This window comes from Harpia harpyja, chromosome W (assembly GCF_026419915.1).
Source record: "Harpia harpyja isolate bHarHar1 chromosome W, bHarHar1 primary haplotype, whole genome shotgun sequence".
NCBI classification, from domain to species: Eukaryota; Metazoa; Chordata; class Aves; order Accipitriformes; family Accipitridae; genus Harpia; species Harpia harpyja.
The window spans coordinates 776,163-789,923 of record NC_068968.1 but is presented as its reverse complement, the minus strand read 5'-3'; the positions used below and the strand labels follow the sequence as shown (position 1 = coordinate 789,923).

General features: G+C 46.4%; 1 protein-coding gene across 8 annotated transcripts in view; it reads right to left on the bottom strand.

Moving 5' to 3' along the window:
- The window catches only part of LOC128136139 (ubiquitin-associated protein 2-like), a 139,436-nt gene that overhangs the window by 91,629 nt on the left and 34,046 nt on the right, over positions 1 to 13,761 (bottom strand). For all 8 annotated transcript variants that reach the window (XM_052775314.1, XM_052775311.1, XM_052775307.1 and 5 more), the window contains 2 exons: positions 11,333 to 11,410; positions 9,608 to 9,718 (listed from right to left, as the gene is read on the bottom strand). In XM_052775314.1, the coding sequence (XP_052631274.1) occupies positions 9,608 to 9,718; positions 11,333 to 11,410 (189 nt within the window). The remainder of the gene's footprint in view (positions 1 to 9,607; positions 9,719 to 11,332; positions 11,411 to 13,761) is intronic.

Sequence of the window (13,761 nt, the reverse complement as noted above, 5' to 3'; positions counted from 1 at the left end):
TATGTCAACCAGGCAAGTGGACCACCATGGAGAGAGGTATCCAGTACCTGAGGGAATTAGCCGTGCTAGAGAAGATTTATAATGACCCGGACAACCCACAATTACCCAAAGATCCAGGCAAAGTCCAATGCACACGACCCATGTGGTGGAAGTTTGTACAGAGCGCACCATCGTCCTATGCCAACTCACTGGCAATACTGACCTGGAGAGACGAAAAGGCACCGACGGGGGATGAAATGGCTCGCCAACTCCGGCAATACGAAGAAAATCTCTCTTCCTCCCTACAAGCCTGCATTTCGGCTGTGGAGAAGCTGTCCCAGGATTTGCAGCAGTTCAAAGAGGATATGTCCTACTCCCCACCTATATGGACCAGTATCTCAGCTATTAGGAGTAAGCGTTCCTCTGCCTGAGAGACAGAATATAGAAGGTACACACCACAAGGTGCCCTGTGGTTTTACCTATGTGACTACGGAGAGGACATGAGGAAATGGGATGGAAAACCCACTTCAGTCCTAGATGCACAGGTATGTGAGCTGCGAGGAAAAACCACCACAAAAGGGGATTCTTCCAAGAAAAATGCCGCTCCACTTTCCAAACAGAGTAGAAGGGCTGATCTTACTTCTCATCCTCTTGAAGGGACTTCTAAGTCAATTTTACGAGGAGTGGGTAATGGACACTCTGACCAGGATTAGAGGGGCCCTGCCTCCAGCCAGGTGGAGGAAAGGGATAACCGGGTCTATTGGACTGTGTGGATTCGATGGCCTGGCACATTAGACCCACAGGAGTACAAGGCTCTAGTAGACACCGGCGCACAGTGTACTCTAATGCCATCAAGTTATAAAGGGGCAGAACCCATCTGTATTTCTGGTGTGACAGGGGCATCCCAAGAGTTAACTGTATTGGAGGCTGAAGTAAGCCTAACTGGGAATGAATGGCAGAAACACCCCATTGTGACTGGCCCAGAGGCTCTGTGCATCCTTGGCATAGACTATCTCAGGAGAGGGTATTTTAAGGACCCAAAAGGGTACTGGTGGGCTTTTGGTATAGCTGCCTTGGAGACGGAGGGAATTAAACACCTGGCAAGATATTGCATCCCGGCTAGAGAATCTGGTTGTAAAAGTACGTCACGTAGATGCTCACATACCCAAGAGTCGGGCCACTGAAGAACATCAAAACAACCAGCAGGTGGATCAGGCTGCCAAGATTGAAGCAGCTCAGGTGGATCTGGACTGGCAACATAAGGGTGAGCTATTTATGGCTCAGTGGGCCCATGATACCTCAGGCCATCAGGGAAGAGATGCAACATATAGATGGGCTCGTGATCGAGGGGTGGACCTGACCATGGACACGACCGCGCAGGTTATCCATGAATGTGAAACATGTGCTGCAATTAAGCAAGCCAAGCGGTTAAAGCCCCTGTGGTATGGAGGGCGATGGCTGAAATATAAATATGGGGAGGCCTGGCAGATTGACTATATCACACTCCCACAAACTCGCCAAGGCAAGTGCCATGTGCTTACAATGGTGGAAGCAACCACCGGATGGCTGGAAACATATCCTGTGCCCCATGCCACTGCCCGGAACACTATCCTGGGCCTTGAAGAGCAAGTTTTATGGCGACACGGCACCCCAGAAAGAATCGAGTCGGACAACGGGACTCACTTCTGAACCTCATGGACACCTGGGCCAAAGAGCATGGCATTGAGTGGGTGTATCACATCCCCTATCATGCACCAGCCTCTGGGAAAATCGAACGATACAATGGACTGTTAAAGACTACATTGAGAGCAATGGGGGGGTGGAACCTTCAACCATTGGGATACACATTTAGCAAAAGCCACCTGGTTAGTCAACACCAGAGGATCTGCCAATCGGGGTGGCCCTGCCCAGTCAGAATTTTTACGTACTGTAGAAGGGGATAAAGCCCCTGTAGTGCACATAAAAAATATGTTAGGGAAGAGAGTCTGGGTTAGTCCTGCCTCAGGCAAAGATAAACCCATTTGTGGGACTGCTTTTGCTCAAGGACCTGGGGTGCACTTGGTGGGTGATGCAAAAGGATGGGGGAGTCCGATGTGTGCCTCAAGGGGATTTGATTTTAGGTGAGAATAGCCAGAATTAAACTGTATGATGTTAATTGCTATATAACCCTGCTACTGTATGTTATCATTACTATAATTGTTATATGCTATATCCATGGTATTACAGTAAGAACCACTTAGATCAAGCAAGAATGAACTGTGATAAAACTGAGCGAAGCGCAGTAGTGATGGAACCAGAACTGACTCCAGCATGCAACAATCCAACAGTGCACACCATCCTCCTGCTGCGTCCAATGTCACCTGCTCGCCACACCGCACTGAAGCCCAATTCTGCTCTGCCGACTGAGCGGACTTCGCACCATCCCTCCTGCCCAGAAAGGCTGTTATGACAGATGGAGCCCAAAGTCATGAACAAAATGAACTCAACGGACATTTTATAGGGTTGGCCCATAGACTAAGGGAATGATATCTCTGTGTGTGTATATATATCTATATACGAAAGGACAGGAAAGGTGATGGCGATTGATTAGGATGTATTGGAAAGTATGGGACCTGAGCATGACGTAAATGGTATAGAATAAGGGGTGGATACTGTCCTGGTTTTGGCTGGGATAGAGTTAATTTTCTTTCTAGTAGCTGGTTGTCCTGGGTTCAGCTGGGATAGAGTTAATTTTCACAGGAACCTGGGAGGGGGCACAGCCGGGACAGCTGACCTGAACTAGCCAAGGAGCTATTCCATACCATGTGACATCATGCTCAGTATATAAACGGAGAGCGGGCTGGGGGGGGATCTCGGCTTTTGGTGGGGGAAGTGGCGGAGCGTCGGGTTCCGGGCGGTGAGCAGCTGCACTGTGCATCACTCGTTTTGTATATTCTTTTATTAGTACCGTTGTTGTAACTTCTCTTTTTGTGTTGTCCCAGTAAATTGGCCTTATCTCAACCCTCGAGGTTCCGTGTTTCTTTTCTTTTGTCCTTTCTGATTCTCCTCCCCATCCCACCGGAGGGGGGTGGGAGGACTGAGCGAGCGGCTGCGTGGTCCTTTGTTACCGGCTGGGCTGAAACCACAACAGTCCTTTTTGGCGCCCAACGTGGGGCAGGAAGGGTTGAGATAACGACAGATCTGGCCAGAGCGTGTTAAAACAAATTTGTTATACGCATTTCTTATGTTAGCTAAATAGTCGCTAGTCACAATGTTGGTTTATTTGTTCACATGGTGGCGTTGTGTAAGTTCTTATATGCTCTATGTATTCCCTGCGGTTACGTTTATCACCTCTGGAAGAGGGATCGGGATTATCATTTTGCTGTACTGGGCAATGTCGACTTGTGAAATGATTACATCACTGGTCATGAGGTTAAGCTGGTATCTGTATGCAGCAGTGATATCATTTTCATACTTCGGGCGCCTTCTATCGGAATTTATTGGTAATCGCACCCAATCCATGGGGAAGTCAGGGGGGGATACTTCCCCCCGTCCGTTCACCTCCCCTTTCTCCTTCCGGCTAATTACAACAGCTTTTGAGAATTTTTAATATCCTTGGGATGCGCAAGCCAGCGTGCTGTTAGTGCTATGCCTCCTGAATGTGTTTCAGGTCTTGTTTAGGGCTACAAAAAGGTTCTTTAAGAGTACCACCCAGAGATCTGCCCCAAGGCTGGATATTCATGGGTGGCACGGCATGTGGGAGGATATGGGCAGGTATCTAGAGAACTTCTCACCTCCAGTGGCTTGGAAGTTCACTCCCAAACAACTACAGAACCCTCATGAAGCGGGTAGAATATTTGAAAGGAAAATGCTGTGGCTATTCCAGAGACGCACAACTCACTGCACTGTGCTGGGCCCTGGCCAGTATCTACCAAACACTGCTTGATATTAGGCAGCACCCTCAGGGGGAAGGGAGGGAAAACAGAGCGACAGGCACCGTGGCTACCCCAACCCTGGCGACAGGTACTGCAGCTAAACCAGAGAACCAACCTGTGCCAGTATCAGTCACCCCGTACAGAAGAAGAAACACACAAAGAAATCAGTTCGCCTAGTGAGGGATGAAAGTGAACCAGGGTCATCGCGAGAACAGGAGGAAGAGGCAGAACCTGAAATAATCACCCGATCTCTATCCCTGAGTGAGTTGCACCACATGCGAAAAGATTTTGGCCGCCACCCAGGTGAGCACATTGTTACCTGGCTGCTCCGATGCTGGGATACTGGGACCAGTAGTTTGGAATTAGAGGGTAGGGAAGCCAAGCAGTTGGGATCTCTGTCTAGGGAAGGGGGCATTGACAAGGCGATTGGGAGAAAGACACAAGTCCTCAGCCTCTGGAGGCGACTTCTGTCAGGTGTGAAGGAAAGATACCCCTTCAAGGATGAAGTTACATGTCACCAAGGCAAGTGGACCACCATGGAGAGAGGTATCCAGTACCTGAGGGAATTAGCCGTGCTAGAGATGATTTATAATGATCCAGAAAATGGGCAGTCACCCACAGATCCAGATGAAGTCCAACGCACACGACCCATGTGGCGGAAGTTTGTACAGAGCGCACAATTGTCCTATGCCAACTCACTGGCAGTAATGTCCTGGAAAGAAGGGTATGGACAAACGGTGGACGAACTGGCTATCCAACTCCGGCAATACGAAGGAAGTCTCTCTTCCTCCCTACGGGCCTGTGTCTCGGCTGTAGAGGAATTGTCCCGGGAGTTCCAGCAATTCAAAGTGGATATGTCCTCCTCCCCACCTGTACAGGCCCGCATCGCAGCTATTAGGAGTAAGTGTTCCTCTGCCCAAGAGAGAGGAGATAGAAGGTACACACGATGGGCTAGCCTGTGGTTTTACCTGCGTGACCATGGAGAGGACATGAGGAAGTGGGATGGAGAACCTACCTCAGTCCTGGATGCACGGGTACGAGAGTTGTGAGAAAAAGCAATCAGAAAAGAGGATTCTTCTTGGAAAACTGCTGCTCCAGTTTCCCTGTGAGCAGTCCCCCAGACAGAGTAGAAGGGCTCATCTCACTTCTGATCCTCTTGAAGGGACTTCTGATTCACGTTTGCGAAAAGTGAGTAACGGATACTCTAACCAGGATTAGAGGGGCCCTGCCTCCAGCCAGGTGGAGGAAAGGGACAACCGGGTCTACTCGATGGTGTGGATTCGATGGCCTGGCACATCAGACCCACAGGAATATAAGGCTCTAGTGGACACTGGTGCACAACGTACCCTAATGCCATCAAGTTATAAAGGGGCGGAACCCATCTGTATTTCTGGTGTGACAGAGGGATCCCAAGAGTTAACTGTATTGGAGGCTGAAGTAAGCCTAACTGGGAATGAATGGCAGAAACACCCCATTGTGACTGGCCCAGAGGCCCCGTGCATCCTTGGCATAGACTGTCTCAGGAGGGGGTATTTCAAGGACCCAAAGGGGTACCGTTGGGCTTTTGGTACAGCTGCACTGCAGACGGAGGAAATTGAACAGCAGTCCGCCTTGCCCAGCCTCTCTGAGGACCCTTCGGTTGTGGGGTTGCTGAAGGTTGAAGAACAACAAGTGCCAAATGCTACCACAGCGGTGCACCGGCAGCAATATCGCACCAACCGAGACTCCCTGATCCCCATCCATAAGCTGATTTGCCAATTGGAGAGCCAAGGAGTGATCAGCAAGACTCACTCACCCTTTAATAGTCCCATATGGCCCGTGCGGAAATCTAATGGGGAGTGGAGACTAACAGTAGACTATCATGGGCTGAATGAAGTCACGCCGCCGCTGAGTGCTGCTGTGCCGGACATGCTAGAACTTCAATACGAACTGGAATCAAAAGCAGCCAAGCGGTATGCCACAATTGACATTGCTAATGCATTTTTCTCAATCCCTTTGGCAGCGGAGTGCAGGCCACAGTTTGCTTTCACTTGGAGGGGTGTCCAGTATACCTGGAATTGACTGCCCCGGGGGTGGAAACACAGCCCCACCATTTGCCATGGACTGATCCAGGCTGCACTGGAAAAAGGTGAAGCTCCAGAACACCTGCAGTACATTGATGACAACATCATATGGGGTGACACAGCAGAAGAAGTCTTTGAGAAAGGGAAGAAAATAACCCAAATCCTTCTGAAGGCTGGTTTTGCCATAAAAGAAAGGAAGGTCAAGGGACCTGCACAGGAGATCCAGTTTTTAGGAATAAAATGGCAAGACGGGCGTCGTCAGATCCCCATGGATGTGATCAACAAAATAGCAGCTATGTCCCCACCGACTAATAAAAAGGAAACACAGGCTTTCTTAGGTGTTGTGGGTTTTTGGAGAATGCACATTCCAAATTACAGTCTGATTGTAAGTCCTCTCCATCAAGTGACCCGGAAGAAGAACGATTTTAAATGGGGCCCTGAACAACGACAAGCCTTTGAACAAATTAAGCAGGAGATTGTTCATGCAGTAGCCCTTGGGCCAGTCTGGGCAGGACAAGATGTTAAAAATGTGCTCTATGCTGCAGCCAGAGAGAATGGCCCTACCTGGAGCCTCTGGCAGAAAGCACCTGGGGAGACCCGAGGCCGACCCCTGGGGTTTTGGAGTCGGGGATACAGAGGATCCGAGGCTCGCTATACTCCAACTGAAAAAGAGATATTGGCAGCATATGAAGGAGTTCGAGCTGCCTCAGAAGTGGTTGGTACTGAAACACAGCTTCTCTTAGCACCCCAACTGCCAGGGCTGGGCTGGATGTTCAAAGGGAAGGTCTCCTCTACACATCAGGCAACTGATGCCACGTGGAGTAAGTGGGTCGCACTGATCATACAACGGGCTCGCATAGGAAACCCCAGTCGCCCAGGAATTGTGGAAGTGATCACGGACCGGCCAGAAGGCAAAGATTTTGGAATGTCGCCAGAGGAGGAGGTGGCACAGGCTGAAGAGCCCCCACTGTATAATAAACTGTCAGAAAATGAGAGGCAATATGCCCTGTTCACTGACGGATCCTGTCACATTGTGGGAAAGCATCGGAGGTGGAAGGCTGCTGTATGGAGTCCTACACAACAAGTCGCAGAAACTGCTGAAGGAGAAAGTGAATCGAGTCAATTTGCAGAGGTGAAAGCCATCCAGCTAGCGTTAGACATTGCTGAAAGAGAAAAGTGACCAGCGGTCCATCTCTATACTGACTCATGGATGGTGGCAAATGCCCTGTGGGGGTGGCTACAGCAATGGAAGCAGAGCAACTGGCAGCGCAGAGGTAAACCCATCTGGGCTGCCGCAGTGTGGCAAGATATTGCTGTTCGGCTAGAGAAGCTAGTGGTAAAGGTACGTCACGTAGATGCTCATGTACCCAAGAGTCAGGCCACTGAAGAACATCAAAACAACCAGCAGGTGGATCAGGCTGCTGAGATTGAAGTGCCAGTCTAGATCCACCTGAGACAACATAAGGGTGAGCTATTTATAGCTCGGTGGGCCCATGATACCTCAGGTCATCAGGGAAGAGATGCAACATATAGATGGGCTCGTGATCGAGGGGTGGACCTGACCATGGACACAACCGCGCAGGTTATCCATGAATGTGAAACATGTGCTGCAATTAAGCAAGCCAAGCGGTTAAAGCCCCTGTGGTATGGAGGGCGATGGCTGAAATATAAATATGGGGAGGCCTGGCAGATTGACTATATCACACTCCCACAAACTTGCCAAGGCAAGCGCTATGTGCTTACAATGGTGGAAGCAACCACCGGATGGCTGGAAACATATCCTGTGCCCCATGCCACTGCCCGGAACACTATCCTGGGCCTTGAAGAGCAAGTTTTATGGCGACACGGCACCCCAGAAAGAATCGAGTCGGACAACGGGACTCACTTCTGAACCTCATAGACACCTGGGCCAAAGAGCATGGCATTGAGTGGGTGTATCACATCCCCTATCATGCACTGGCCTCCAGAAAAATCGATCGATACAATGGACTGCTGAAAACTACACTGAGAGCAATGGGGGGGTGGGACTTTCAAACATTGGGATACACATTTAGCAAAAGCCACCTGGTTAGTTAATACTAGAGGATCTGCTAATCAGGGTGGCCCCGCCCAACCAAGACTTCCACATACTGTAGAAGGAGATAAAGTCCCTGTAGTGCGCATGAGGAGTATGTTAGGGAAGAGAGTCTGGGTTAGTCCTGCCTCAGGCAGAGACAAACTAATCCAAGGGATTGCTTTGGCTCAAGGACCTGGGTGCACTTGGTGGGTGATGCAGAAGGATGGGGAAGTTCGATGTGTACCTCAAGGAGATTTGATTTTGGGAGAGAATAGCCAGTGAATTAGGCTGTATGATGTTAACTGCTAAATAACCTGCCAATGTATGTCATTGTATCTATAGTGTGTATGTGCCATATCAAGGGTATTACAGTAAGAATTACCCAAATGACTGAAGGACGGACTTTGAAACCGAGCCAAGTGCAACAGTGATGGAACTTGAACTGGCGCCCAGCGATTTCCTCCAGATCAACATCTTCAACCTGCAGACCAAGGGCGTGGGTTGCACCAAATGTACCAGCCACAAGCTCCAGAGGCAGCATGCAACAATCCAACACCTCACACCACCTCTCCTATCCTGAAGAACTGTTACAACAGATGGAGCCCCAAAGTCATGGACTAAATAAAATTGATGGACACATTAGAGGGATGGCCCATAGACTAAGGGAATGCTATTTGGGGGGGGGGGGGGGAGGGTGTCCGTATACATATATATATATATGTGTATCAAAGACAAGGAAAGTGGTGGTGATTAATTGGAAAATGTAGGATCTGGGCATGATGTAGATGGTATAGAATAAGGGGTGGATAATGTCCTGGGTTCAGCTAGGATAGAGTTAATTTTCACAGGAACCTGGGAGGGGGCACAGCCAGGACAGCTGACCTGAACTAGCCAAGGAGCTATTCCATACCATGTGACATCATGCTCAGTATATAAATGGGGAGCGGGCTGGGGGGGGCTCTCAGCTTTCGGTGGGGGAAGTGGCGGAGCGTCAGGTTCCAGGTGGTGAGCAGTTGCACTGTGCATCACTCGTTTTGTATATTCTTTTATTAGTACCGTTGTTGTTGTTGTAACTTCTCTTTTTGTGTTGTCCCAGTAAATTGGCCTTATCTCAACCCTCGAGGTTCCGGTTTCTTTTCTTTTGTCCTTTCTGATTCTCCTCCCCATCCCACCGGAGGGGGGCGGGAGGAGTGAGCGAGCGGCTGCGTGGTCCTTTGTTACAGGCTGGGCTGAAACCACGACACTGGTATAGTGTTATGTTTTGGATTTCGTATGAGAATAATGTTGATAACACACTGATGTTCTTCCTTTCCATTCTATTAAACTGTTCTTAACTCACGAGTTTTTACTTTTTTTTTTTTTCCTCGATTCTCTCCCCCATCCCGGTGGGTGGGGGGAAGTGAGTGAGCGGCTACGTGGTGCTTAGTTGCTGGCTGGGGTTAAACCATGACACCTGGTCTCCATTTCCTTCAAAAGAATTTGAATGGAGACATGGAAATCAAAAGCTTCCGAAACATGACTTTCCCAATCACTTCTAAGAAGTAGAAAGGCGCAGCAAACAGAAAGAGCAGTTTAATATGAAAGTAAAACCTTACCGTGTCTGAAATTCCTTCCAGCAGTATGTTGATTGCTCTGTTCACGTCCCCATTACAATCATGTAGTGCCACTATGCACTCATCCTGGTTTTTCCCCGTCACTTCCATAAGCTGGCAGTAAGAGTCAGACATGTTAAAATATCCAAATTATCATCATAAGAAAATAAGAGTTAGTACCACCACAGATTCCAAGAAAGCACGTAGCTACTATGTCAGAGCAAACTACAATCCTAAATAAAGGTATCTGCATTTTGCAGATCTGCTTGGGACTCAGACAAGAGACAGGATGAAACGCAAATTAAATGGTAATCAAGAAAGCACTCTTTCGCATTTTTTTTTTTCCCCTTTAACTTTATGCTTGCAGCAAATACTGTCACCCCAGAGACAGTAGTATATGAGGGTAAAGATGTAGAAGACCAGGATAGCTCCAGTATCGCCCTCTTTATCCCACTCTGTGAGAACAGACATAAGGTAAGCCATGGCAGAGAACAGATCCATCTGGAAAAACATCCAGGCTAAGAAAAAGGGTTTTTTTCAGCCAGATCAGCTCCCTCGATCCATTTCAGCATAAGGCCACACAAAAGGCATAAGCGATGGCTGCTTAAGGAGACCTAGTACTGAATTATGCTCCGTGGACCTGCGGTGCACATCCTGAGGAGTGTGGGATGGAAATAATCGCAGTCTGTCATGGGACATCCAGCAACTTCACCCAAAGAAAAAAACCTACGTGAGCTAGAAATATATATGCACAATGTAAAATATTGGAGATTTCCTATGCAGAACTTAATTCTTATCCTTCCCACCAGCAGAGCTACAGGCACTATTGATGAGGGTTCTTTGGCTTCAGGAAGTACAAGACTTCACTTCTGGCACATCAACAGAACAAGTTTATAACAAGAACAACAAAAAGCACTTAATAATGCTTCAGAGGAGGTTTTACAAAGGAAAAGAAATCAAGAAATCTGCTCCTCTGCTGCATTAATGCATTCACGCTAATTCTTCTCTCCTGGGTATGCTCCTAGGTTCTTTGCGAGTTGTGTTCACTAGGGCAAAATCACCAATACCCACAGCAGAACAGGGACACGGATTCTCAGTACTGTTTGAATTAATCATCTCGGCTATAATTCGGTAATGAAAGCTCGAGCATCTACACCCGAAACTCAGCATGGTAGAGGAAATGGTGTGAGATTTCATTTTCACAGTGTAATTCTATCATTTTAATGCATACACAGATCTGGGAGGTCAGATTTTTTTTTTTTTTTAAATAACACTTCAATTCGCCTTTAAGCTATGATTAGATTTTTACTTTTCCTGAAAAACAGCCAAGATATTAGCAAACTCAGTTTACACAGGTGACATTTTTCCCATGTGCGTGTACACGTGGACAAGCTGAATGCACTCTTTATTCTGATGATCATTAAGCATCAGGACCATACTAGAGAGATACAGTCTGGAAGAGACATCAGCACAGATGAGTTTTGGCTTAAAGGCTTGTCTACAAAGGAAAATACACTGGTATAACTATACAGCCAGAGCTATATTACCACACAGTTTCTCGTAAACAGACTTTACAGTGCAATAAGAGCACCTTTTCCTAGTTAAACTTGCGTCCTTCTGAAAAAGGTTTCATCTAAATCAGAAACAGACGCTCTAGCTCAAAAACGTAAGCCAGCTTTGGAGCACCTTATTGCAGGGCATAAAAACTCTGTACCACAAGAAACATACTTGTTTCACTTTATCTTCAAAATCTGCATCGTTCTTATCGTAGATCATCTGAGCAAGGCGAATCTGTTCTGCTGTTGCCTGAAAAATGCAAACATCCAATAAAGTACACAAAAGGTAACAAAATATTTTTTTAAAAGTATCCCCTAGCATCACTATATTTTTTTTCCTCCAGATTCTCAAAAAGAACATACACAACAAGCACAGAGGTGCTATGGGGAAGGGATTCATATCTCCTCTATGCCCATTTTATAGTTAAAAAGTGAGCTGGGACAGAAGCAATTTCAACATGTTCTAATGTGTTTGAACCACAGTTAAAGGTCACCACATATAGACAAGACAAACATATAATAAAAGAGAATTTACCACAGAAGCCTATGCTTTGATATTATTACTTTTATTTAGTATCTACCACTCCAGAGTTAGAGTTTTATCATAACAAACTGGCAACGGTATTTCTAAATTAACCACATCTCTGATGATTCCTGCTCACATCACCTTCCACAACTCTCCCAACAACCACCTGACTCTGTAGTTTTATGAGCACTTAAAAAGAGACTGAGTCATGCCTCAAGATTTTGCCCGTGAACAGCTGCACTTATTTTCTTTATAAGCGAATACTGGTCTCTGAAAACTGCTAAAAGATCTTGCTATTGATGAAATATTTGGTGCTTCTGTAACATTTCTGGACCACAAATCCATGCTGGCAACTCCTCCAAAAGCTGAAAGACTAAAATGGATGGATGCAGTAAAGTGCCATAAATCTAAATAGGCTATGGCTGCCCCAGAGAGAAAGCAACTCAAGAACACTAATGTCTCATCATACAGGCCACTCTACATAGTGCGGCATTTGCAGTCTACTTGAACTACACTCCCATGAAAATACCAAAGATAACTGTATGCTACATGATCCTGGACCTAACTTGATTTCTGCTCAAACAGAAGAGGCTACCGTCTCATGCTAGAGAAGGCTGATACTGAAGAGAGCCAGGACCCAAAATGCAAGTTGATGTGCTGCAAAAGACTTCTTCATTGAGAAGGGGACCACCTCATCCACTGAAATTCTTGATGGAAAGGATTCATCCTGGGCAGCTGGTTGAATCTCACCTTTCGCAGTCTCACTTCACAGAATACCCACGTGAAAATCTGTGCCTCACGAGTTCAGACTTAATCAGCCTCAAACTGCTTCACTTTTGGAGTTCACCACAAATACAAGCTCTAGAGGAGGTCGCCAAGTGTAAATCCTGAGAAGAGTCTAAAAATTACTCCACCGTACACCACCAGCTGCTTATTTGCTGAGAAGTTACTGCAGCTGTCCCAGTTCCTTGAGGGAAGCGACATTTGCTGTGCTCAGAGGCGACGTTCCAAGACAATTAGCGTTTGTAATGGAGTTGCTACTTCACATTTTCAAAGCGTCATGCTGACAGCTTCATACGTCAGTTGGTAATACAGAGGAGAGCCTGCTCTGGAATTCCCCGTGCCAGCCCTGGTGCCGGTCAGTGCAGTACTCTGTGCAAAGGAGCTCACTCTTGGTTGTCTGCTGAGAGCTCAGCAGAGAGCAAAAACAAAAGGTCTGCTGGTTTCAGGAATTAAGCCCTGTTGATCCATCTTCTCACTCTGACTTCAGCCTCCTCAGGCCCACTGCAACTTTTAAGCTAGCGAAGAGATTTCCTTTAAAGATATCCAGAGTAAAAACATTCAGACAATGTAATTTCTGTAGAGACATGACAGCATATTTGACCAGAAACAGGAAAACATTAAGATTCATTTTTTCCGTAAACCAACTTTTTTCCAAGTCCACGTTAGAAGACAAAAATATACCAATTTTATAACAATATCAAATGTGTGACAGTATCTTCAGTTTTCCTGTGTTAAGGAGAGAGCTTAGAAACACAAGTAGGTACAATATCACTAATATTTATGCCAGTGCATTACACCCAGAGGGAACTGAAGATTAAGAAGAAAAAAACCAACAAAACCCCACAAGATGTGTTTACTATACAAACAACAAATCATTGTCACAAAAAGTTTTGGTTTTTTTCCCAGCGACTGGTTCTTCTTTATTTTTAAGGCACCGTTGTTACAAGTAACATTGTAGTATCCTATAAAAGAGTATAATTAAGTTTTAATTGCAACTAAGAAAATTGTAGCATCTTAAGACAGCTAAAACTTTACTCAACCTTACAAGATATATTATCTTTGCAGCATAACAGAGCGAAGGAAATTTTTAACTAACAACTTCAAACTACCAGAAAACAGAAGTGTGCAAAACACAAAATTAAGTGACAGTAATAGGCCCGGATCTTATAATAAAATGGTATAGTTATTATCCAGAAGCAATGCAAAAGAACCACGATGTAATTTCTTAAATGAAGATCAACGTGATATTATGACAATGAAATCTCCATTTAGGAAAGCAACATTATTCTACA